Below are 25755 nucleotides of genomic sequence, written 5' to 3'. Positions count from 1 at the left end.
AGAAGAGGGACAGCCACTACCTGTGCCAGTTAAGTGGCATAAAACTTCCAGTGAGGAGCACAGCTAGAGGAAATTTTCATTTATCTCCAAGAACAGCTGCATGACTTTGGTGATGGGGGAGGGGGGAGCAGATGGACACCCAAATCTCTGCAAATTTTGTTTCCTTATGCCCCACTCCCCATCCCGTGGTTTTTCAGCATCCAGACCTGTGGATAAGGGTGGAGTTTTTTTCCTTAAGGAAACAAGGGATGCTTAGCACCTTCATAGGGACCCGCCGAAAAGGCAGGCTGCACATGTACCATTGTTCATTCAGTTGTGCTGAGGCCAGCAGGGGCAGTTCTTGTGCCTGGCTGGGATCTGGTTGGCTCCTGGGCTGAGCGTACACCAGACAGAGGAGCAAAGACCAGTGGCAAAAGGCAGGGAGCGGGGAGGAAGAGCAACAGCAGCTGCAGGTGGTTCAATCTATTTAATTAAAAATTAGCAAGAAACCCCAAGCCTCCCCATGGACCCTCAGAAACTTCGCACTGGAAAAAACGGTGCAACACAACCCCTCTGCTTTGGGGGTGAAGGAAGTTTTCATAGTAAGACAGGGTAAGTGCTGTAAATGGTCATGCACTGCCACTATACCAAATGCCAGAGCAGAAAAGGATAAAACCTGAGAACATACAGAGCCTGAGCTCTCTGTCACTCTGTTCAGGTAGGTGCAAGCCAGTGGAATTGCAGGCTGATTTTGCAGTTGGTATACCCTGCTCCTGCCAGGTAAATACCACATCCGGCACCACAGTGCAGTTTTCCACTGCTACAGAGCAGAGGCAAGTGGGAAAATACTTGATTGGCTCCATACCCATCTGAGCACTGTAGGCTCTAAGGAGAAAGGTCCCTTTGTTTTCTCTAAAGAAATGGCACTTCCCTTGACTCTGACTAGCTCAGTTTGCAGAGAAGCGCCATTGCTGCTAGGATGTTCAGCAAATAACAGAAAGCACCCTTAAGGCAGACCTCTTTTACCATTTTTGAGACTACAAGTACCAAAGCTATATTTGCCCACGTGAAGGGCACTCGTCTGAAGAACAGACATACACATATGCACAGACACACACGGCATCTGTCCAGTACAAATCTCTGCAGTGGACCGATAACAGCATTTACTAGTTGTATTTGCACTTTTATATTCCAGAGCTGTCACTACAGTCATATTTTGACAGGGGAAACAAATACAACCTTTTACAACTAAACTCCTGTATAGCCAAAGCAATTAGCTTCCAGGTGTGACTACTGCCACAGTTAACCATGTCTATTTTTAAGGGAGACTTGGACTGTTAGTTACTGTTTCTGGTGTAAGAACAGGGAATGATTCAGTTGGTGTCTCAGAGTCCTGTGGTGATGAAGGCTGTAGAAAGAGGCACCCATCTTTTCTTCTAAGGAGAGCAAGTTCTTCTCTTAAGCACCCATCCTTTCTGCTTAGAATATTGATTTCTTCTCTTAGGAGGGCTGTGTCATGAGCCATGTGCTTGAGCCGTGACTCCAGCCTGGCCTTCTCTTTGATGTCAGTAGTTCGGGTGCCCTGAAATTCTACTCCCTATAAGGAGAGGGAAAAAAATAGCTCCTATAAAATATGGGAAAATAACTGGTGGAAATCTATTTCAAGCAGGAAAGTGAAGCTTTCTAAGAGGCAGGACAGCCTTGTGACATCTCCACTCCTCAGTCAGAACTACTTGGAAGTCAGAGTGAGGGACCACTAACTTAGACTGTCACAGGTGGCTGCCTTATTCCCTAATACACAGCAAAGAAAACACTTGAATTCATTTGGCTGTTTCCGTGTAACATAGGAATAATTTTGACTTGATGCAAGAGGGTTTTTAACTAGAAGTAAGATGATTTTTTTTCATTATTAGAAAGCAGCTAAGTAAGAAATTACAGAGAAGCTAAGGTATGGCCTACTTCAGGATCAGCTCATTCATCTCCCTTTCTACAAGACCTGGAGCAGCCATTCAGCCTGTGCCATTAGGCAATATTAGCCCAAACTGCTGACTGCAGAGCAGGATGTGAGGCCAGAGAGCTGATGAGGGCCAGATGATTTACTCATTTCTGAACAGTCCCAAACCTACACGTAGTAGGGTGGCTAAAAGGCTTACCAGATCATTCTTTAGTGAAGCCAGCTTAGTTTCAAGTTGCTGCTTTTCAAGGCAAAACTGGTTCAGCTGCTGCAGCTTGCTGGTGTTTTCCTTTGTCAGCTTCATTAGCTGCTGCTGCAGGTCTAAAATTCTTTCCTAGACAGATACAAAGGGTTGAACTGGGCTGACAGAGTACAAAAAGAGTGAAGTGGGGAAGACGTGCTAGGCACACCATGTCACACAAGAGAGGTAAATAACAGACTGATCCTGCATACACCACCTGATCCCACACTACCTTCAGCACAATCTGGTGTTGTCGTCTTTTATTTTTTTTTTAAATTAATATTGCAAATGCCTAAGTTGGTAAAGTAGGCAAAAGTGTGGGAAAGAGAAAGCCATTAGGAACACAGTACATCCATGTGTGCCCTCCTGTAAGGGCAGCACAAGCACGTTGCCTGGTTGCACCACAGCAGCTGAGCCTTAGCCCTCCCCTCCCCAGACAGAGACATGAATTTTCAGACTGCACAGACTAGCATCCCAGGCGTGAACCAGGGCTGCCCCGTCCTCAAATAGTTTGTCACCAAAGGTGGTGGGAGGAGGCAGGAGGTGCCAAATGCCAGCTGAAAACCAAAGGAAAGCACTCAAAAATAACTTCACATAGGGGCTGAAGCAGAAGGATGCATTTGAGGAAAGTAAAACAAAAAGATCATCAACTACCTCCATGAGAAAATAGGATGTGCATCAGCAACTGGACCAGAGGTAGGAACGATGGTGGGAAATGGGAGTTGGACATTATGGTCTATTAATGACAAGTGAAAAGAAATAAACACGAACATGTTCACAAAAGATTTCAGTATAACCATTCAGCTCCAGGGAAATGAAACATTAAGAGATCATCATAACACATGTGTCTTCCTCCTTTTCCTGCTCCTTACCTCCCACTCTTTGAGCTCCTGGGAGTGCGCATATTCTTTCTCCATTATTTGCACTTTCAACTCTTCCATGTGTAGGTTAACAGAGTGTGCTTGAACTGCTTCAAAATCAACCAGCCGGCCAAACTTCTTCATCATCAGATGATTGCACTTCTCTTCCAGTCCTAACAGAAGGGGCATGGCACAAAGGACAGCACTGTCTTTCATTGGTTAATAAGAATTTCTGCCTTACCTGCCTTTTTTTTTTTTTTTAGCTCTTTAGTATTTGCTCTGTAATAAATAATTCACACAAAACTACAAAGATCTCACGACTGAGTACCGCTGGTTGTCCTTGCCCATGATCATGTCTCTGTGGTCACTAAGCCACACTCTACACCAGTCCTAGTAAGTCATTCCCACACCAAAAGCTTTCTAGGGCCTCCATAGGTTTGGTGGTGCTAGACATATCTTTGGCTTTGGTGCTTGGGAAAGTAAATGTTTCGAATAAGGCTTGTTTCATTCTTCTTATGTTACACAGAGGAAGAAATTGCCAAAAAAGCTTATGTAGCTTTGGGGGAAAGTATCTTTTTCCTAGCAGTTCCGGTTTACAGCCAGAAATAGCAATCGTGTGTCCTGCCTTCAGTGTCTCATCTCAGTCAACTCTCCCTATACTAAGTTCCCAAATTATTTCACACAGCCTAATTAATCACTCTGCAGTGCTGGAGAACTACCAGTACTTCATCAAAACAGTCCACTTGATCTGCTCTTTCTGGTTTATTTTCTGCAGTAACCAGCTGTGACATCTGTGTGAGTGTAAAGACAGACATCTGGCGAGTTACCCACACCCAGTAAGGGGGACAGAATGAGCATTACTATGCTGTGTTGTTCAGAGTCTCTGTTACTCACGTCGAATATTTATCTCCATCTCCTTTTTGTCCTGGACAAGCTGCTTGTGTTGCTCCAGGGCCTTCTTATAGATCTCTCTTTGCATTATCTTCTCGTTACGTAGGTCCACAATTCTCTTTTGCAGATACTCTAAGGACTGGTTGGTAAATACCAAAGCCTGGGAGAAGTCACTGGGCATTTCCCCATTAACCAAATACTCCACCTGCGAGAAACAGCCATGAGCAAGGCTGACTTTTCTTATCAAGGGTGCTGGTGATCTCTCTGGATAACAAATGTGTGAGCATTAGAGAACTAATCAGTGAGGTAATAGTAAGCGTGGGCACAACTCTTATATTTTGGACCAGGGAATCACTACCACTCAGCAAAGCTCAGACTACTTAGAGCTTTGATGACTGCCTACATAGAAAGCTGTCTACACTTCTATGGCACTTGGAACAAAGGGGGAGTAAGGGACTCCCTGTCAACTGTACTTCTGAATGATCTGGGAGTTGCAGGATCGCCATAGTCTGGCCTTAGACTCTTCTGTCTTTATTACCAACCTTTTAATGAAAGGAGATACAGAACAATTGGAGAGAGCTGAGCTTGCCTCAGAAATATATAAGCCAGAACAGGCAGAGGCCTATCTCCTCTCTCTGAGGACAAGATTAATCCCAGAGGAAATAACAGTATTGTCTTGAGTTTTCCTCTTTATTTTCTACTTATCATCCCCGTGCTAACAGCTGTGTAGATGAATGCATTGCATCCGATCCAGCATTATTGAATTGGGCAAAACTCCCATTAGTTTCAATAGTTTGGGGGCTTTTTTGGTTGCTTTTTTGGTGATTTTTTTTCCAGGAGAATATCAGTAGGCATGGACCTGAAGGAAAATCCCATGCCAAACCTATAAAACAGTTGAAGACTATGCACGTTTCAGCAATGGGCCAACCTGCCTATCATTAACTCATTTCTGTCAGTATAGGAGAAGGAAAAAAAAAAAAAATCTAGAGCAACTAGCAGCATGAAATTCAATTAATGGCATTTCACTCTCAGAAGACTATGGTGAATTAGGAACTAAGGACCCCAAAGAACAGTAGCACCATTGTTCAGATGTACATAGGCCATTCTGCACATGCAGGTGCATGTCTTGAATTACCTGATGGAGTTTCAAAGGCACAACTACATATAGCTCATTCAATCTCTGCTGCTTTTCCCACTGAAAGGTCTCCAGTTCCCTCTCTGCAGTGTTCAGACTGATTTCCACTACTTTTGCCTGCAGAAAGACAAATTGTGGACAAACAAAAGTCTTGTACTACTCAGATACATAAGGCAACATGGTTCTGTGTTAGAGTTCTGATCCAAAGGAAGCATAGAAAAAAAAAGCTCTTTTTTTTTTTTTTAAACCTACTACGACAGATGAATTTCATAGGCATACATGAGGATCATCTATATATTCAAGCAGTATTCTACCCTGAAAACATCTGTACACATATACACTCATAAATGTCTCCTTAGTAGAGAAGCCCTGTGTGTTTCAAGAGACAGCTGCTTTGTTTAGCGTCTAAACCACTTCTAGATCTACCGAGCCTGTAAGATATTTTTTATTGTGTTTTGCCTGGAAATGCTTATTGATTCTGCATGAGAAAGAAACAATTCAGACTCAAATGTCAGACCCCAGGGTGACTATGTGGCAGCTGGCACTTAAGAAAGCCTTTAAAAAATAAGCAAAAAATGCTGTAAGTTAAGCATATTTGATGGAACATTTTTGAGACACAATAAAAGCAAGACTTGCGTAATGTTATTTTGGCAGAATTCTCTCTCTATCCTGGATAACCCTTCAAATTAAGATTTTTTGAATTAATATAAGTCAAATGTTTTGATGAATGCAGGAGCTCAGAAAAAAGCTAAAAGGAAAACTTGCACCAAGAGAGTTTATTCAGTGATTACTATGACAAAGAGCAAAAGAAAATAACTAAAAGCAAAAGAAACAGATGGAAGAATAGCATTTTTATGCATTTATTTTAACCTGCATTTGTGTTAGGTTAAGCATTCTTTAATCTCTCCATCCCCATACACATGCACAGAGGATAGGCCAGGCTACACCAGGTGTTTCACCTGAACCCGAGAATCCCGTTTCTGCTGTTGCATGTTGGTTAGACAGCTGGGAAGGAACTGGACCTAAAACCTGGATCCAGCCTTATAGCAGCTAAGGTTGGACCACCTCGATTTACCCTTTTTAGGAGGACAGGTGAACCATGTTGAGCTGCCTCCTGCCTCTATGCTACCACAGATACCAAGATATCTGTGGTATATACCCAAACGGAGGCCTCTCAAAGGCTCAGGAGTTTGTTTTTAAATCTTAGTCAAAATCACTAGCACAACATTTTCACTGTAATGGAGCCAGATGATGCTTGCTGAGAAGAGAACACTTCAATACCTTTTTGGCCAAGGAGTTATGTTTCTTTCTGAGGTTAGCAGCAACTTTCTTCTCCTCTGTTAAAGCTTTCTCAATGTCTAACCGCTTCTGCCGGAGCTGGATGGTGTTTTGGAAGAGTGCCTCATTGCAGTCTGAGAAGGAATGAGTCAAAGAATAGCTTAGTTTCATTATGACTGTACTACAGCTACGGGCTTGAGCTAGTAGCTTCTCCTACTGTGCAGAATGCCCAGCGTTCCCCATAATAAGACCATGCTCTTTGTTCCCTACAGCTTTCTCAAACACAAACCACATGGGCCACGTTCCTCCATGAGGGGGTGAATGTCTTGGATGGATGATTTTCTTTACATTCAGTCATACCATTCTATGATTCTAAGACAACTTGTCGCCAGAAGTCAGACTAAATGCATCAACGCCCAGTGCTCAAAAGTCAGCTTTTGTAAGTAATGCAGTCCCAGTAATTCACACATCTTACAGTATAATCTTCAATTATGTGAGCATGTAGTTGTTTATCCATAGCACCCTTCACTATAAATGATGAATTTGCTGTAGGGATCATTTATAGCTCTATTTTTAAACAAAGCTGTGGCTCATAGGACCTGTTTAATTTGTTTCATAGTAAGGAAGATCTGTGAATTTCTATCTAATACAGTGATTTCAGTCATACTAATCAAGTGCGTAATTACGGCCAGATCAGAGGGCATAATAAAAAAAAAAAAAAAGTCCAATAAAGGCAAAGCAAATGACACAAAGACAAATATGAACAGGCTAATGCAACATGTAATTTCCCTATGAAATTAGTAATTTGGACTTTTTTAATAAAAAGTAAAAATCTTCATTTCTTCCCATTTCATTGAAAAAGGAGATGAATGAGGAGTTAATAGAAAATTCAATTTGTGGAAATGATGTTAAAATCCAATTTAAAAAAAGTATGATAGGGTAATTTGTTGGTAAGTTCTAACTGAAAATAAAGGAGTGTTGTTACATCGTCATTGACATACCACTCAAAAGATTTTTTTTAGAAAAAAAAAACAAACTAGCACCCTACACTAGACTCCTACAAAAGGGGGAGGGAGAAGGAGGGAGTTGCTCGCCTTTGTTGAAGGAAGGAATGAATAAGATTTTGCAAAGTAAAGTTCCTAACTTTTCAGCTACTCTTAAGAGAGCAGCCTAGCAAAAGGCAATTGCTGCATAAATCCACGAGGTGGTAACAAAGAGCTTAATTTAACAGCATGGTATGGTCCCCGCAGAACTTCCCCGAACAGGGATCCAGCTAGGCCAGGCAGCAGGTTTCCAGAGAGCAGCTACAGCCTCGCCCCAGTTCCACTCCTGAGAGGAGCCTTTTCTCTCCAGAAAATAGCTGTGAAATGGTGAATGGTTCCTTACACAAAATAATTAATTCTTAGTGCTTAGCTAAGTTTTATTTTACCAAACTTTTTAATTAGGGTACTCTATACTATCAGTGGTTTAATTCTGGGAAATCTCCCCAAGATTTCCTGGGGAGAAATGCTGCAGTCAGGAGGGGTACGCACATCTGGCTTTTAATAGCATTAATATGCAGTGAATAATGAAAAATTCTGTGTTTTCTTTTTAAACACACAATATTGCCCCTAAAGCTAAACAAGTAGTCAACCCAAGGAAATGATGGATTAGGTACTCTTTGGGCAAACAGTGTCATCAAAGTCTTCATCTTCAGATCCAGAATTTTCTTCATCAATCCCCGAGCTGGACTCTTCATCGTTCTCCTCTTCATTCTCATCTTCTTCATCTGGAAGAAAAGGACAGCACTGCTGGTTTGCAGAACACCCTCGGACCCACTACCTGTGCATTATGCCAGTGTGCTGGTGAACACAACCCCAGTAAACCATGAATGATCATCCTGGTAATATATGAATCCAGGCACCTTGTGCCTATTGTATTGATCTGAAAATTTCACAGAAAGAAAAAAAAAAAAAAGAGGGAGAGAGATCACCCAGAAGTGCCAAAAGCACAGACACAGGCACATTTTGGGGACTTCCTTCCATAGTGTTTCCACTCTTTATATGTACTAGGAATTTAAACTTTGTGGGTTTACAATTCTACTACAGAGAATCATCAACCAAGCAAAATACGGAAGCAAAAAACTGGCACAAAAGCATCACTGTTGTCTGCACTTTTTGCTAATCATGTCCCACTTGAAACCAAAAGCCAAGTCAGAGAGAAAGCACAAGTATTTTAGCTCAGTAAGTCTGCCTAGCCTTAGCAGTTTAAAACCAAGTCATTAAGATAAATTAAATCCTTTCATAGTATGTTTAGACTAATAGATGATTGCAGATTAGGTCTATGATCTCTCATTAGTCAATGGACAGATTAAAGGAGAATGTCACCAATGTGGCAGACTAATCACTTATCCACAGCTCCCATTGGTACAGGATAGGAAGTACCTATTTAAGCTTTGCCTCTTCTTCATACCAATTATCAGTCCTCAGTATTGACTTACAGGAAGTAAATTGCAGGAGCTGTCATCAGACCAAATGTAGTCATGTTACAGACTGAATTACATCATTGTTATCATTCAAGATGGACGCCACAGAACATGGGTCGGTATATAAACAAAGCTATGTAGGTCTGATTTATGGTTTTTTGAACTGAGTTCAGTGTTGCATGTACCCAGGGCTCCAGCTAGATGGAGAGACATTTAGTTGACCACACAGAAGTATGCGTAACAAATCTGTAAGACAAAAAGAACAGTATCTCCCCAACCTGCTTCTCTTCTGACTTCTTTTTTTTCCATGCACTTGATTTTCTTCTTCAGAACCTTGGTCAGAAAATGGGCAAACTCATTGTCTTCTCCAAGGGATGCTTGGAAGTTGGCATAAAGAGCTTTCGCACATTCCTGAAGCTTTACAATCTCACACTTTCTATCCTCCATCTGTGCAAGGTAGCTGTTCAATTTTAACTAAACAAACAAAAAACCTACTTCAGTTAAAAGGTACAACCCACGTGTGCACGTATAGGATGTATCTGTGAAGATGTGGAAATGCAAAACTTGCCTTTCTTTCTCTAAACCCCTGCTTCAATCAAGCAAAACCTATGTTCGTAAATTTAAGTATATGATTTGTCACTTATTTTACATCCTGAAGTACCTATTAAGGTACAACTCTTAAGATTATGAAAAGGTTAACTATTGGAAGTTAAAAGTGACCATCCTAGATTAAGCATCAAGAGTTTCTTGTTTTTCAAAATTTAGCACTAGACACTGGATCAGTGCTAAAATGAAGCAAAGAGATGCCACCATTTACTTTATGGCTTGCTTTTGTTTCAGGCCATGCATTAGTGGTACTGTTAAATCCAGAGACACATGGCCTACTTACTTGCAGGGCCTCCTGCTCACTGATGAGGGTGCTAACACGCCCCTGGAGAAGATTCTCATGTTTCTCAAGGTTCTTCAGGATAAGCAGCTCTTCATACCACGTGATGTAACGCAGGTCAGCACTTTTCATCTGCACATCCAGCTTCAGTTTCTTGTGCCGCAGAAAGCGAAGTTCAGCATCAAAATTGATCACCAGTGCGCTGATCTGGAGCATATGAGAGAGTCAAATGAGGAACAGGGAAAGTATTAGGAGTGGAGCTAAACATGTAAAGCTAAAAAAAGGAGCAGAAGGGAAAAATTATTACTGTCAAATCAACAACTCACTATTTACTACGGATTACCGAAGCACTTAGAAAGACAAAGTCAACCCCAAATGTGCTTTCATTCTCAGCACAATAGTGAACGAATCATGACGGCTTCAGAGGAATGTTTCTCTGCATCCCACTCCATCCAGGAAGTATTTTGCTCTTATAGAATCATAGAATAGAGTTGGAAGGGACCTTTAAAGGTCATCTAGTCCAACCCCCCCGCAATAAGCAGGGACATTTTCAACTAGATCAGGTTGCTCAGAGCCCCATCCAACCTGACCTTGAATGTTTCCAGGGATGGGGCATCTGCCACCTCTCTGGGCAACCTGTTGCAGTGTTCCACCACCATCAACGTAAAAAATTTCTTCCCTGTATCTAGTCTAAATCTACTCTCTTTTAGTTTAAAACCATTACCCCTTGTCCAATTGCAACAGACCCTGCTAAAAAGTCTGTCCCCATCTTTCTTATAAGCCCCATGTAGGTACTGAAAGGCCGCTATAAGGTCTCCCTAGAACCTTCTTTTCTCCGGGCTGAATAACCCCAACTCTCTCAGCGTGTCCTCATAGGAGAGGTGTTCCATCCCTCTGCTCACCTTCGTGGCCCTCCTCTGGACCTGCTTCAACAGGTCCATGTCCTTCTTATTTTGGTGGCCCCAGAGCTGGACACAGTATTCCAGGTGGGGTCTCACAAGAGCAGCATACAGGGCCAGAATCGCCTCCCTCAACCTGCTGGCCACACTTCTTTTGATACAGCCCAGGATACAGTTGGTCTTCTGGACCATAAGCACACGTTGGACACATTTGGACAGGCTGGAGAGTTGGGCCGAGAGGAACCTTATGAAATTCAACAAGGGCGAGTGCAGGGTACTGCATCTGGGGAGGAATAACCCCATGCATCAGTACAGATTGGTGCCTGACCTCCTGGAGAGCAGCTCTGTGGAAAGGGACCTGGGAGTCCTGGTGGACAACAGGGTGACCATGAGCCAGCAATGTGACCTGGTGGCCAAGAAGGCCAATGGCATCCTGGGGTGCATCAAGAAGAGTGTGGCCAGCAGGTCAAGGAACGTCATCCTTCCCCTCTACTCTGCCCTGGTGAGGCCACAACTGGAGTATTGTGTCCAGTTCTGAGCTCCCCAGTTCAAGAAAGACAGGGAACTGCTGGAGAGGGTGCAGCAAAGGGCTACAAAGATGATTAGGGGATTGGAACATCTTTCTTATGAGGAAAGGCTGAGGGACTTGGGTCTCTTTCGTCCACAGAAAAAAAGACTGAGGGGGGATCTTACTAATGCTTATAAATACTTAAAGGGAGGGTGCCAGAAGGATGGGAATAGTCTTTTTTCAGTGGTGCCCAGTGATAGGACAAGAGATAATGGACACAAACTTGAACATAGTAAGTTCCATCTAAACATGAGGAGGAACTTCTTTGAGGGTGGCAAAGCAATGGAATAGGCTGCCCAGAGAGGTCGAGGAGTCTCCCACTCTGGAGACATTCAAAACCTGCCTGGACGCTATCCTGTGCAACCTGCTGTAAGTGACCCTGCTCTGGCAGGGGCGTTGGACTAGATGATCTCCAGAGGTCCCTTCCAACCCTGACCATTCTGTGACTCTGTGATTGCCAGCTCATGTCCAGCTTTTCATCCACCAGTACCCCCAAGTCCTTCTCAGCAGGGCTGCTCTCAATCCCTTCATCCCCCAGCCTGTATTGATACTACAAGTGCAGGACCCTGCACTTGGCCTTGTTGAACCTCATGAGGCTCACAAAGGCACACTTCTCGAACTTGTCCAGGTCCCTCTGGATGGCATCCCGTGCCTCAGGCATGTCGACCACATGACCCAGCTTGGTGTTGTCTGCAAACTTGCTGAGGGTGCACTCGATCCCACTGTCTATGTCATTAATGAAGATATTAACAATACTGGTCCCAATATGGACCCCTGAGGGACAACACTTGTCACCGATCTCCATCTGGGCATTGAGCCGTTGACCAGCACCCTCTGGATGTGACCATCCAACCAATTCCTCATCCACTGAACAGTCCACCCATCAAATCCGCACCTATCCAATTTAGAGAGAAGGATGTTGTGGGGTTACCATGTCAGACGCCTTACAGAAGTCCAGATAGACGATATCATAGCTCTTTCCTTGTTCACTGTTGTAGTTACTCCATTATAGAAGGCCGCTAGGTTGGTCAGGCAGGACTTGCCCTTGGTGAAGCCATGCTGACTGTCCCAAATCACCTCCCTGTCCTATATGTGCCTTAGCATAGCTTCTAGGAGGATCTGCTCCATAATCTTCCCAGGCACAGAAGTCAGACTGACAGGTCAGTAGTTCCCAGGGTCCTCCTTACTACCCATTTTTAAAATGGGTGCAATGTTTCCCTTTTTCCAGTCACTGGGGACTTCAGCTGACTGCCATGATTTTTCAAATATCACGGAGTGTGGCTTGGCAACTACATCAGCCAATTCCTTCAGGACTCTGGGATGCATGTTGTCATGTCCCATGGACTGCTGTGTGTTCAAGTTCCTCAGGTGGTCACAAACCTGGTCTTCTCTTACAGTCGGAGCGACTTTGCTCCCCGATTCTCTGTCTTGTGGCCCATCCACTTGAGCGGTGTGGGAAGAGAGGTTACCAGTGAAGACTCAGGCAAAAACATTCTCTTCAGAGAAATACATCTGGATTCTCTTCAGAGAATGTTTTACGGTAGCCTAAAGTAGTTCATATAACAATCCCAGATGTGGTAATAAATATGTCTTCTGCCTTGACACACTTCTTTCAGAATACCTGCCGGCTCTTCCCTTAGACATTTACAGTTAAATCAGTACTAGCAACTGCCAACATTAACTTACATATATGTAATGGTCACAGCAGCATTTGGATATTCCTCAAAACCTTCACACACATGAACACAAGGCTGTCTATGTCGGGGTAGACCAAAGAGTCGATGGCCCATAGCAGAAGATAGAGAAAAGACAGTAAGAAAATGAGCAAACAAGTGAACGCCTCTGGCAGGGTCCTCTCTATACCATCCTAAACTCTGACTTAGCGACATTCTGAGCTTTAAGCAGTATGTTTGTGCTCAACAGCTTTGAATGGATTTTTCTTCCAGACGTTTCTTCCAGAATCACATTGTAGCTTCCCCCACATCCTAATGCTGAGTTCCAAAGCTTAGTTATTGTTGGACAGGATAACCATTTCCATTTGCATATTTCAAGCTTTCTACATGACCGTTTCGTTTGATATCTTTCTTTTAAGAGATGATTCCCACTCTCCTTTTCTATGCTATTCATAATTTTATCACCTCTCCTACAACACTTTCAGCTGTCCCCTTTCCAGGCCAAAGATGCTTTATTCATTTATGCCTTTTAAAGAAGGTTTTCCGTGACTAAGCATTTTGGTTACACTCTTTTGTACCTTTTCTAATTATATAAATCGTTTTATGAGACCAAAGGGTCAGGACTACAGTTATTTAAGAGCTGAGAACATCATGAATCTACAAAGTTTTAGTGATGCTCTTTTTTAACTTTTTCATCACTTTTCAAGTAATTTCTAACATTTTACTTGTCTTTTTTGTCCACTAAGCTCATAGTTTCATAGAATAATCAATAAGAAATCTAAAATCTGTTTTACAATTGATAATAGCCGGCACACAGTCACAGTTAGGGATTTATACTGATTTACACTGTAAATTTGCACCAGATAGCATTTTCCTGAACTTCGGAAAGGCAAGAGTTGCTGCAAACCTGAGACGCAAGAGGTTTTGGTTTTATTTCTGATGCAGTGGGATTGTTCAATCTGACAAAAATAACTTGATTTCCTACCTTTTTAATCAAGGTCTCCTGCAAGTATAGATTCTTTATCTTCTCCCTTTTTAAAATTTCCAGTTCCATTTCTGTTGGCTCTGCCTTCTCAATCTCAAAAACCTTTTGCTGCTCTGTGACCACAGATGATGCTATTTTCATCGGGTGTGGACCTTCAGTCTGGGCCATGGGGTCAATCTCTTTAATGGAAGGAGCTCGAAGAAACCCATGCCTAAATGCATGAGACGAGGGAGACCCTTCCAATTGTTCCTGGAGCTTTGCCTTGGCCTCCTGCTCTTCTTTGAACTTCAGGAGGATATCACTGTCATACTCAAATTTTTTTTCAGGAACCTCATCTGGGTGTAACTGAGGGATCAGGGGAAGAGGGAGGCGTTCTGATAAATCCAAGGTTGCTTGTATGGATTTCAATTCTTGCACTAAACACTTGATTTCATCAATAATAGAAACTTTGAGATCCCTCAAAGACATGATCTCCTTGTTCATATTCACTTTCTTCTTATGGACCTGCAAAGGAAAAACAATTTTAGTAGTATTCTGCAGGAACACTTACATAGTATGTAGTCTTCCCGAATGCAAATAATGGTTACCAGGCTTGTCATACTGACTTTCCTTCTTTCCATACTAGCTTTCTTTTCTGTACCATCTCCAGACATTAGCATTGTTAAACAGCTCTATTTCAGTCTGTGGTTTTAAAACCTTTGGAACCACCTCTTTTCCTCTCCTTCACAGAAAATAGCAAAGGTATAAGAAGGGAAACAAGGCTTCCCCATTCTCTCAGTTTCTGACTTGATTGTGAGTTTCTTGACATAAGATGTTGAAGCAGTGCAGAAAGCAGACTGAGGCTGTGAAAATAAGCTGTGGGTTTTACAGGATTAGTCATTTGAGCTGCCTCTCGTTAAATACAGAGAGTATCTCAGCTTTGATATATGGCCCTCTTTTCAGGCATATAGTACAAATATACTACAATACACTAACAAAAAGGAAATTAGATTTTTTTTAGTATTTCGTAAAGCAAGCGTCCATCCACAACACAAAAGAACCATACCTGAGAGGACGTTTACTGTACACACTACCAAATGCACAGCTGTACAGAAATCCAGATCATTGAAATACAGAAATCATAGTCATTGAAACAAAGCTGTTATCTCACATAACCTCAAAGATACTGAAGCAATCCTCCATAGATGTAGGTTCTGGAAGGCAGATGAGATTCTTGTCTTTTATACATGATGGTGAAGCTGAAATCACAGCTACTGCAGGTAGTTAAAAGTGGAACAAAGTTCTGAATTTTTGAAGTATAGTAGATAGCAATATCAAAAGCAAGAAAGTAACATCCTGTCAGATGCTTTTGAGTTTCACACAAGCCACTGAATTTCCAAAACAAATTCTCTCAAGGCCTTCCAGCAATCCAGAGTCACAAAGTCAACTCAGAAAATGCTGGCATCAGCTTAATATTCTTTCTCCATCTCAAGATGAAGATCCATCAATCTGAAAAGCGACACTTTTATCAGATGTCAGAGATGGTAATTAAACAGCCAAGTGCAGCAAAATCTATTTGTAAGAACTTGTTTGCATCTTGCTTGTCCTGTAGGCAGACCTCTGTAATAATTCTATTTTAATAACTCAGTGATAATAATCCTTTCAACATGACTAATTATCTGGATGATGGGGCAAAGTGTATCCTCAGTAAGTCTGCTGATAATGACAAGTTGGGAGGAGTGGCTGATACACCAGAGGGTTGTGCTGCCCTCCAGAGGGGCAGGCTGGAGAGATGGACTGACAGCAACTTCATGAAGTTCAACAAGTGGAGGTGCAAAGTCCTGCATCTGGGGAGGTACAACCCCATGCACCAGTACATGCTGGGGACTGCCGAGACAGAGAGCAATTTTGCAGAAAAAAACCTGGGGGTCTCAGTGGACACCAAGTGGACCATGAGCCAGCAGTGTGGCCTTGTGGCAAAAAGGGCTGACATTATCCTGGGCTGCATTAGGGAGTGTTGCCACAGGTCAAGAGAGGTGATCCCTCCTCAGCAGTGGTGAGGTCACATCCGGAGTGCTGCGTCCAGTTCTGGGCTCCCCAATACAAAAGATGGCGCTACTGGAGACAGTCCAGTGAGGGTCCACTAAGATGATTAAATGACTGGAGCACCTCTCCTAGGAAGAAAGGCTGACCGAGCTGTGACTGTTCAGTCTGGAGAAGAGAAGGCTCAGGCAGGGATTTCATCAATGTATATTGATGGAGCCACGCTCTTTTCAGTGGTGCCCAGCGACTGGCAAGAGGAGATAGGCACAAACTGAAACACAGGAGGTTCCCTCCAAATATCAGGAAACACTTTTTTACTGTGAAGATGGCTGAGCACTGGCACAGGTTGCCCAGCAAGGTTGTGGGGTGTCTATCCTTGGACACATTAAAAAGCCACCTGGACACAGTCCTGGGCAACCTGGTCTACATGAGCAGAGGGTTTGGACTAGATTACCATCAGAAGTGTCTTCCAACCTCAATCACTCTGTGATAAAGAGACACTCTTTTCACATTAAATAATAAATATGATCTAACATTAACATATTTGGCAGAAACTTCTCTGATCTTTATAAAAGAAAACAATCCTATACACCAGCCACCTGAAGTAACTGGAATTCTTCATCTGTATAAATGTGGAATTTACAAGAACTATTCCCTCTGTTTGTATTGGCTTGTCCTACTGAGTTAGGTTAACCGCTGGGTATCTGGTAACATCAGCACTACAATAAAATACTGGAGCCCAAGCATGAGATTAAAATGATCCAACAAATTCCCTGAAACTGAAGCGTTGTTTCTGTAATGCTTAGACCTTGCTATGAAAGAGATCCAGCCAAGAGGTTGCAGGAGATTAGGCAACCGGTTCATGAGGATAAGACTGGAGAAGATTCAGGGCTGCTGAGAGTATAACTTACACTTTGCCAGACAAAGATAAACCATGCAGAGAAGAGGCTCCTCTGTCACTAAGCAGGGAAAGAAATAAGCCTTCCTACCAAAAAGCAACTAGATTGTTCCAAGCTCAATAGATATATTTCTTCATTGTTCTTTTAGCTAAAGAAATGTCACTCTTTTGCACTTCAGCCAAATGAAATGAATGAAAAACAATTCCTATGAGAAAAAGGATGGGGGGGAAAGAATTCACAAGGAAAGCAACAAAGATACTGCACAACATTTGAGCTTCTTGTGTCTTTGTGGTTAAAAGACATGTGGTAGCTGTAGGAGTCCTATCGCAGAAAACTGGCTTCAAAAGACCTGGTTTCTCAGGAAGATTCCAATGCTTAGTACCCAAAGCAGCAATTGCCAAAGTGCAAATATGGAGAGGCCACACGAGAAACACCCGTCCTTGCTCACACCCCTGGTTTTGTAGAGGTATTTCATGGCAAGGGTTATTTAGCTCAGTGTTTTAAGGATACCAGTTACTAGGTGATAAGACTTTTTGAAGAATTCAAAAAGACAAATGTTCCTCTGAAGTACCAGAAAAGGTAAATTCTCTTTCTCATTTAAAAACGGCCAGCTGAGAGTTATCATGGATTGATTCAGGTTTCAGTTTGGTGAAGCACTAACAGTTCACAAGAGAAAAGCTGATTTGAAACTAAAGTTGCCTCGAGATAGTCTGTGCTCCGAGGCTTCTTCCTCCATTTGCTTTGATTTTCTTTCAAAAAATTTCTTCAGTGACTAATACATATCCTCCCTCCCCTAGAAAAGGGGGAAATATACACATCAATGAATCAGTTTACATACCAACGCTTCCAGGGATGTAAGCTGCATCACCTTCTTCTCAGTGCTCATATGCATGTGTTCAGGGACTTTGTAATTAGCGGCAGTCTTCAGCTTATAACATCCCATATTTTCCTGTGCTTCTCTGATGTCCTCAACATCCTTGGGATTCTCATAGTCATCACTAGGTTTGCTCTTGTATCTGGGAGGTACAAAACAAAGCTGAACTTGAAAACAGAAAAGATACAGATGAACAAACAGGGTCATTTCATACCTTCTGATTTCTGCAGCAAGGCTTGGGAGGTAAGCTAGGGATCAAGAATCACACACCTCTCTCAGAAACCAATGGCTACTTTGAGAAATCCTTGCACATTTAAACGAAAACCTCAGAATATTTTTTTTTTTCCCCAAAAAAACCCACGCTCTTATAACATAGTTCTACCATGGGACAGGTTAAATCTCTATGCTTGGACTGAGTTCTGGGTTTAGCGAGTGCATGCTGCTCTCAGGGAGCCACGTGTCAACACTTCACAATACACAGAATAACTGATCCTACTCTGTATTGTTAAACACTTAATAACCTTAAAAAGCCTTGTACTCTGACTTTACATCGTTCTCATACCCTGTCATTCATCTTCTAATGAATAACTTCTGTACTTCCATGAGCATTCAAAATATCTTGTCCCTCTTTCTTGCCTCTCAAGATAAAGACCAGCATGGAGCTTGAAGACGTATCACAAACACATAATGGCCATGATGTTAGCACAACTGACCTAACCTAGCTGTTACAGCATCTGCTCTATGTGGTGCTGGTAGGGTTAACTGAGAGTTGACTGTAATGGTCTAGGTGTCCCTCAGTCATGATCAGTTAAGACGCCCTTTTACTCCTTATCTGAAGATGCAGCTACCTCACTGAATTCAATTTTTAATATTTTACAAGAACCATAGAAACTACCTGCAAGATTTTAATGCTCTCTTGAGACTCAAGAGATACATGAAAACTGATGTATTTTAATTATAGCCATTAGGAATATAAAAAACTAGGCAGAGATATTATAGTGCCATATGACAGCTAAATAGCATTACTTGACCTCAGACAAGAAACAGAACTAAAAGGGCACGGAATCCAAGACTCACAGTTCGTCCCACTCTGCCTTCCTCTTCATGATATTAGCTTTCACCTTGTCAGATTTCTCAACAATTCTTCTGATTTGCTCACGTTTGCTTTCTATATAATGTGTAGTTGGCTTTCGGACCTCTAACATCTTCAGCTTTTCAGCCTCACCCTCAGAAATTCTAGCATCTGAACCTAAAAATAACCATGTGAAGATGTAAATACCATGCAGCATGGTGCAGTCCTAACTACTGGAAACTGCCTGGGACAGCTCGTGTAGAGCCAGTGTCGATCAGTTGTTAAACTACCCACTATCCACAGAACATATTCTGAACGTATTCAGCTTCTTCGTCTTGACTCTTAGTCATGTTCTACCCACAGAGTTGACAGACAATCGCTTAGATTGACTTAAACATGGAAAACTACGTATGTGTGTTACTATGTATGTAGGTACTAAAAAACATACCACAGTTATAGTTCTTTAAATGTATCTAAAGAAATTGTCATTTCTTTAGCTTGGACTCAGGAAAATAAACTGAGATGGAAGACAGAAACTGTATTACTGATAAGATTTAAATGGTCATCATTAGCCCTATGCATACGCCTTGTCTCGTCGATGATCTCCCTTTTCTCTGCTTGTTTCCATGCCCCTTTAAGTACTGTCTTCTTCCATGACAGACGTTCCTTATCTTGGTGGTATTTCTCAGACATTGCTAGAAGTCTGTAGGTGGAAATCTGATGATTGCTTTGAATAGCATGAACAACAACAGTGTCAAATTCCAGTGAGTCCCGAAACCTGAAAAGCCAAATTAGACAAAACTGTCTGATGTCAGTAGGTGCAACCTACCATTTTTCCTTGACCAAACAAACATGAATAACGTAGTGTACTTATTGCACATACAATGAATATATGCAAATTCACAAGTCAGTAAGTAATAGCATGATGACATCTGACACTATCTGTTGACTTGTATCCAACCTAGGAATGGATATACTCAAGAATAAACATAGTAACACCTCTCAATATTGAAACTTACACCAGGTTCTTCATGAGAATATCTTTCATCTTGCACTAACGGACTGATTAAAAACTTTTTCATTAAAGTATTTTTCCCAGTCACACACTGGGAAAGGTGTTTATTTCTATTGTGTATTTATTTTTAGGAATTCATTTTTTGCTATATACTTAGATTTAAGAAAACCAACTCAAAATGCACCTTGTGCTTAAAGTTGTGTTTGTGAGAAAGTTAATTTCATAACTTTAAACTGTATAGGGAACATTGTTTTAGCTATGACACTAACATATATGACAGACATGCAACATGCATGAAAAACAGTTCATTTCATAGGTTGTTTTTCAAAGTTCCAACAAGAGTTCTTGGTTCTTACTGAAGTTACTGGCAAAAAAACAAGCAAACTTAGTGTCAAAAAAACCCCCAGTTGTCTTCATATAGAAGTGAATCAGAATGAAGCTACTTCCTTGATTTGCATATTTGAATTTTTACCAAAGATTCAAAAGAAGTACACCAAAATATCAATATATACTGTTGTGCATGACCCGAGTACAATAAGAACAGAATCATAACAGAACAGAAGAAATATTGTTTATATGAGGAAAAAAATCACATTCTTTTTCCTTGTGGCAGGTACAATATTGTAAGTGATAAGCCCTGTGCAAGCTCAGACAGAGAAGTAGAAGAAAAGCGGTACTTACTGATTTTGTAGTTTCTGCAGTCCAATCAAGTGTTTCTCATGCTCCCAAGCCAGCTCTTTTTGCACTAACTGGATTCTCTGTGCTGTCTGTCTATCCAGCTCCTCAAAGATCCTATGGTCCATCTCATACTGCTGCAGAAAGACAGAAAACCCAGCATCACATTATCTGGGCTACTAGGTTTTTGTAATAAATATTTCTGCCCAGATGCCAGAGTTCCATGCACATCAACACAGTCCTTTATTTCAGGAGCTATTCAGATCTCCACAGAGAACCACATTTTTCTCACATGCTTCTTAAATGGCACAAATCATCAGCTATGACTCAGAAGTCCCAGCATATTATATGTTCATAAACTACCTTAATTCAAAGAGTTGGACATATTTGGCCCCAACACATCACATGGCAACATTTTACAAGAAGGTGCCTTTAAGGTAAATGACCCTTATAAAAACCAGATGTACCTCTCTGTGCAGCTGCATGTGCTTGGGCAACTCCTGATTCTTCTGAAGAAGAAAAAGAAACTCATGCCTCAGTGCAACTAACTCCTCTCTTTTCTTTTTTTTTTTCTGTTCAGCTTCCTTCATTATCCGTTCATACTCCTTTTTCTGTTTGACTTCCTCAATGCTGAAAACACATGAAAAAGGAAATGGCGTTATCTCAATGGAAGAGAGGAAATATTACAGTTTATGTAACCTTTTAGCTTTCCTTGACAGCCTTAAAATCCCACTGAACTCAACAGCTCTGAAAGTAACTTAGACAGGAATCATCTTCCTGTGTATTGGTACAGTCCTAACATTATGGGGCTTTGACCTTGACCTTGTGTTGCTTCTGTAGTCTGAAGTTAAGTAAGTCTCAGAGTACCACATTTGAATTACTACCATGGAAAAGTAGATGAAATAGAGGGAAAAGCTGAAAAAACTTTGTGTATAACAAGGAAATGATCCAAATTCAGGGTGGTCAACTTCTCCCTCCTCTTAGGGGGCAAAAATAAACACGCGGTCTGAAGAAAGACCAACCAAAAACCAACACTTGAAAATCTCTTTCATCATTATCCAAGCATCTCTTACTTGTAGGCATTGGGATCCTCAATGTCTTCAGCAGCCTTCTCCTTCTCAAGACCACTCTGGAATAAAAATGTTGTCTTGCCTTTAAACAAGCTATAATTGTTGCAATAGACAATTATACAAACATTAGGACGGCGCTCCCATTGCCTCTCACAAAACCAAAAGAAACCTTCATGATCAATATTGCTATACAGGCCTTAAATACCAGATTTTAATGTTTCAAGAACAAAAAGCAATTTAGTTGGTTTACATGGAAAAGAACTAATGAAGCACAGTTCTTAGGGTTAAAGAACACAAATCTTATATCCTCCCCATCAGCTTTAACCGTTACATCATAGCTTGTCCTAACTTCAGTCTGTGCCATAGTATCTTTGGTTCTCTACCCCCCCCAAACCCAACTCCCTTGTCTCCTCTTACTGCCATGTTGACAAGAGACAACATATCCTGAGCTAATTCCAAGTTACATGTGTAATTCATCTGGTTTGCTTCTGCTGACTGCATAATGGGTTCACAATTATTAGCTGTGAAGAATGACAGATGGATGGACCTTGCAGTCACAGAAACCTCATTTCCCTAGGCAGTCATGCTCTAAAAAAAGAGGGGGGCCTATCATCTTACAGTGAATACAGTTGTACTAAATTGATCTGTAATTTAACTCAATTAGTTTCAGAGGACTTGTATTTGATTCTCTAAGAATCCCATTACGTTTAATGAAGATGGAATTTTTAAAATCTTCCACGTGACTTAAAACTACAGTTGATACTTAATGAAGATACACTTTGATAAGGGAAAAACTCTATTAGGATGGTCATTAAGCAATGTTGCTAGTCTGAACAATAGAAATTGACCATAAAGATCTTTATATAGACCTACTTACATACTCAAAATGATAAAACTGTATATATATATGCTTTATAATTCTTTATTAATCACTACTTGTAATACTGGAGCTACCAAGGCTCTGGCATCACAGGTTCCAATCGTTCACTTAGCTTAAGAAAATAATTTTAAGTCTATTCTTAGCGGTGTATATTATTGTGATACTGATAATTCCAACTAGTCATGAACAATTTAACGAAATGATCAGAATCACAGTTTCCTCTCTGTTTCCCTTGTCAAGCATCTTTTAAAACACACTTACCAACTAATATTAAAAGCATTTAAAAGTTGAATTTGTTTTATGTTGACACTTTGAAGATTTTTAAACTGTACTGAACGTATATCTACTCCAAAATTCATTGTGCATGATAGCACATCTTTACTCAACAGGTCTCACTGCTTCTTTCAAGTTATATTTGTTTAATTCAAGCACTCAAGAGATTTTTTAAATGTGTGTAATTTTGAACAATTCAATTAATATTTTTAGTAAGGGATTTGACACCTCTTTCTTCTTGTGTATTATCAGAAGTGTTATTGAGTTCCAGTGTCATCTGTTCAAACACGCTAAAGGTGATTAACTATACAGTGATTACAGGACACCTCTAAAATCATTGCTGCAAATGCTGTCCAAGAGTGAAAGAACAACAGGATCTGCATCATGCTGTGCTATTTTGCAAATGTAAAAAATCCATCTTCTGAATTGTATATGAATGGTACTATATGCACTGAGAAACTATACATTTGGTATTCTCCAACATTATTTCTAGAATCCCCACGCAGAGCAGAATCATACTTCACTGGAACTAAATCCAAGACAGGTATTGAGTATGACAAATCCTTGTGGTTCTTTCATTCTAGGAATGTGCATGATTACACCTTTGTGTGGGAAAAGACTAGTAGAATATTACATATGAACAACACGCAGTATGCTTATTTGGAGAAAAAAACAGAACATTCAGATAGAATAATCCAGTCATAGCGCCTGTTTATTAGGGAATGTTTTGCAAGAGGTCTTCTTCCAAATTGTTTGGGAAACCCCAGCTTCTGCTATGAAAGATCTATGGTGCCAAGTATTTGAACTGGATTTTTCCCACCTGCAGCAGTTTCATTGTAAATAGGCCAAATTCAGAGAAAAAGGGTATAGACTTACCCTAGGAGAGGGGATTTTGGCTTTTAGCTCTTTGTGAACATCCTCTGGAGACAAGATATTGAAAGCAAAAATGTTTCCATCTCCACCACAGGTAATCAGAAACCTATCATCATAACTAGAACAGATCCCCTGGATCTGGCCATAATCATTGTCATGTACATTGAAGGACCAGTATTCCTTAAGGTTATTCACTGAGAGGTCTTTATCTTGGAGAGGATAAACACGCAGTGCACCATTCTGCATCCCACAGAACATCAGTAGTCTGCTAGTACTGTCAAATAAGCAACGAGAAACAGTAATAACAGGCAACCTGTAACAAGTAACGCCACAGCTCAAAATGTGATAGTTCTTTAGAAGAGCTAATCTGAATAAATGTAGCCTTCCCAAGTTTGTAAACCAGGAGCAAAGTATTTTGACCATTTAAAGTATGTGTGATACTACTACAAACTTTTTTCCAGCTAACTTGCTGCTCAGGAATGTTCCAGCACTTGCTGGGTATCATGGAACTGGTCTCAGCCCTGAGTTGTGCCAGCAATTTCATCGAGTTCAGAGCTAGCAAAACAGTTTTCCCTCCCTGCGCTCCATCTTGTGCAGATGGTGGTGAATACAGCCAGCTGTAGATTAAAGTCTGAATTAAACCTGTTTCCTTAGATGCAGATCATGCCTACCCTTACAGGGGACCTAATATTGGGAGTCTGAAAATAGTTTACCCTTTTAATTCGTACAGTTCACAGAACGTCCTGGGAAGCCTGTATTCTCTGCATAAGAGGGACTGACTGATCCCTCCATGTCCTCCTCAAGGGCTGTGTCCTCTCTTTGCTAACTACCAAAAAGAACTGCTGTTCTGATGATCACAATTTGCAGAGACTTCTGATGGGTCACCTGGAGATCTACAATGTAGGATGCTTGAGTCCTAATGAGTACTTAATTAGAAATCTGCCATTTTCATCTTTGAAGGGCTTTTAAAATTATGCTGTCAGACACAGTGCCCAACTGTGTCCATTGGGAATTTTAAGTGAAATTCAGTGCCAGGAAAAACAGAGATAATTCCTGCATACTACAGTTGACCCACAATTAAAAAAGGACAAAGCAGTGTACCCTCCTCCTTTCCAAGTTCAATTTCATCAAGCTTTATCATGAAGCTAACCGTTACACTACAATGTTTTACCAGAAGGAGATTTGGTGGATGGGATTGTTGTCGGTGCCCTCAATAGGAATCACTTCAAAGGGTTCATCTTGTCTGTTTTCAGGGTCTTCTTGCTGGTCATTTGAGGAGAATTCACAATGATAGAGGAACCCTGAGTCATACCCACCCTGAAAAGAAGGACCATAAAGAAATGGTAACAAAAGAACACTGAAGCAGCTGACCAAGTAAATGCAATTTTGAGAATAATTCTTCCTTTCTTAAGGATATACTGTAGGTTAGAAAATGTTACTTCCAATCATCTAGAGATCCTATTTACCCACAAAAAATCTATCATGATCACCAGAATTACAAGCCATCCTACCAATATGTTAAGATTCTACCTTTTCCTTGTGAGGGAATAACTTAGTCTTTGTGCTCATCCAGGCATCACGAAGGAGGGTACCTATTCGAAATTTACTAAACAATCTGAATTGGAGTGACACTACTGATTTACTTCACTGAGGCCACTGAAACTATCAAGTATGAAGGGGATTCCATATCCTAGAGATAATAGGTTTCAAATAATCAGTTTCCTAAGGCACACAGATGTGAAAGGAAGGTTGTCACATCTTGCAATCCCATCATCATGAAATAATAATTGATTTACCAAGGAAAGCCAAAATTTTCCTGGTGATGAATAAAACCCACAGAGGATGGGACTGGGCTCCTCTGGTATGTAGAGAGGTGGCAATGGCTCTTCTTCAGGTTCCTCTTCATCTTCTTCTTCTATCTCCTTTCCCACCTCCTGTTGCTGCTTTATCCATTCAAGCTTCGCTTTCTCCTTCTCCTGCTTTATTTTCTCTCTCAGTGCAATCTCCTCTTCCAGCTGTTACAACAAGCAGAGAAACATGAAGACAGGAAACCAAGGCACTCCATGCATTACTGACTGAAGGAGTCTCATAAATGAAATGGAAGGTGATCCTGGCATTATATATACGGAATATCTAGAGAAATCTCTTTTCCTTCAACCAAGCAGAGATCAACCAGACTTCATGGGAGTCCCCAGTGGAAATACTCCAATTTCCCTCCTCTAAAGTATTTTAACTCATGGTCCTTTGAAACAGAAACCATTCTGCATAAGAAGCAGATTTCAGCATTTC

General features: G+C 41.2%; 1 protein-coding gene across 1 annotated transcript in view; it reads right to left on the bottom strand.

Moving 5' to 3' along the window:
* Positions 1–1297: 1297 nt before the first annotated feature.
* The window catches only part of CFAP44 (cilia and flagella associated protein 44), a 48915-nt gene continuing 24457 nt past the window's right edge, over positions 1298–25755 (bottom strand). Inside the window, exons 16-34 of the mRNA XM_009879958.1 lie at positions 25263–25481; positions 24638–24783; positions 23470–23740; positions 21444–21499; positions 20838–21000; positions 20377–20507; positions 19265–19458; positions 18686–18857; positions 17573–17750; positions 13814–14317; positions 9692–9895; positions 9081–9276; positions 7996–8106; positions 6342–6472; positions 5061–5177; positions 3929–4130; positions 3047–3207; positions 2133–2267; positions 1298–1576 (exon numbers count right to left, since the gene is read on the bottom strand). Of these exons, the coding sequence (XP_009878260.1) occupies positions 1298–1576; positions 2133–2267; positions 3047–3207; positions 3929–4130; positions 5061–5177; positions 6342–6472; positions 7996–8106; positions 9081–9276; positions 9692–9895; positions 13814–14317; positions 17573–17750; positions 18686–18857; positions 19265–19458; positions 20377–20507; positions 20838–21000; positions 21444–21499; positions 23470–23740; positions 24638–24783; positions 25263–25481 (3570 nt within the window). The remainder of the gene's footprint in view (positions 1577–2132; positions 2268–3046; positions 3208–3928; positions 4131–5060; positions 5178–6341; positions 6473–7995; positions 8107–9080; positions 9277–9691; positions 9896–13813; positions 14318–17572; positions 17751–18685; positions 18858–19264; positions 19459–20376; positions 20508–20837; positions 21001–21443; positions 21500–23469; positions 23741–24637; positions 24784–25262; positions 25482–25755) is intronic.

Source organism: Charadrius vociferus, unplaced genomic scaffold, assembly GCF_000708025.1.
Source record: "Charadrius vociferus isolate BGI_N301 unplaced genomic scaffold, ASM70802v2 scaffold162, whole genome shotgun sequence".
NCBI lineage: Eukaryota > Metazoa > Chordata > Aves > Charadriiformes > Charadriidae > Charadrius > Charadrius vociferus.
The sequence above is the reverse complement of the archived record's forward strand: the minus strand, read 5'-3'. Positions and strand labels throughout refer to the sequence as shown.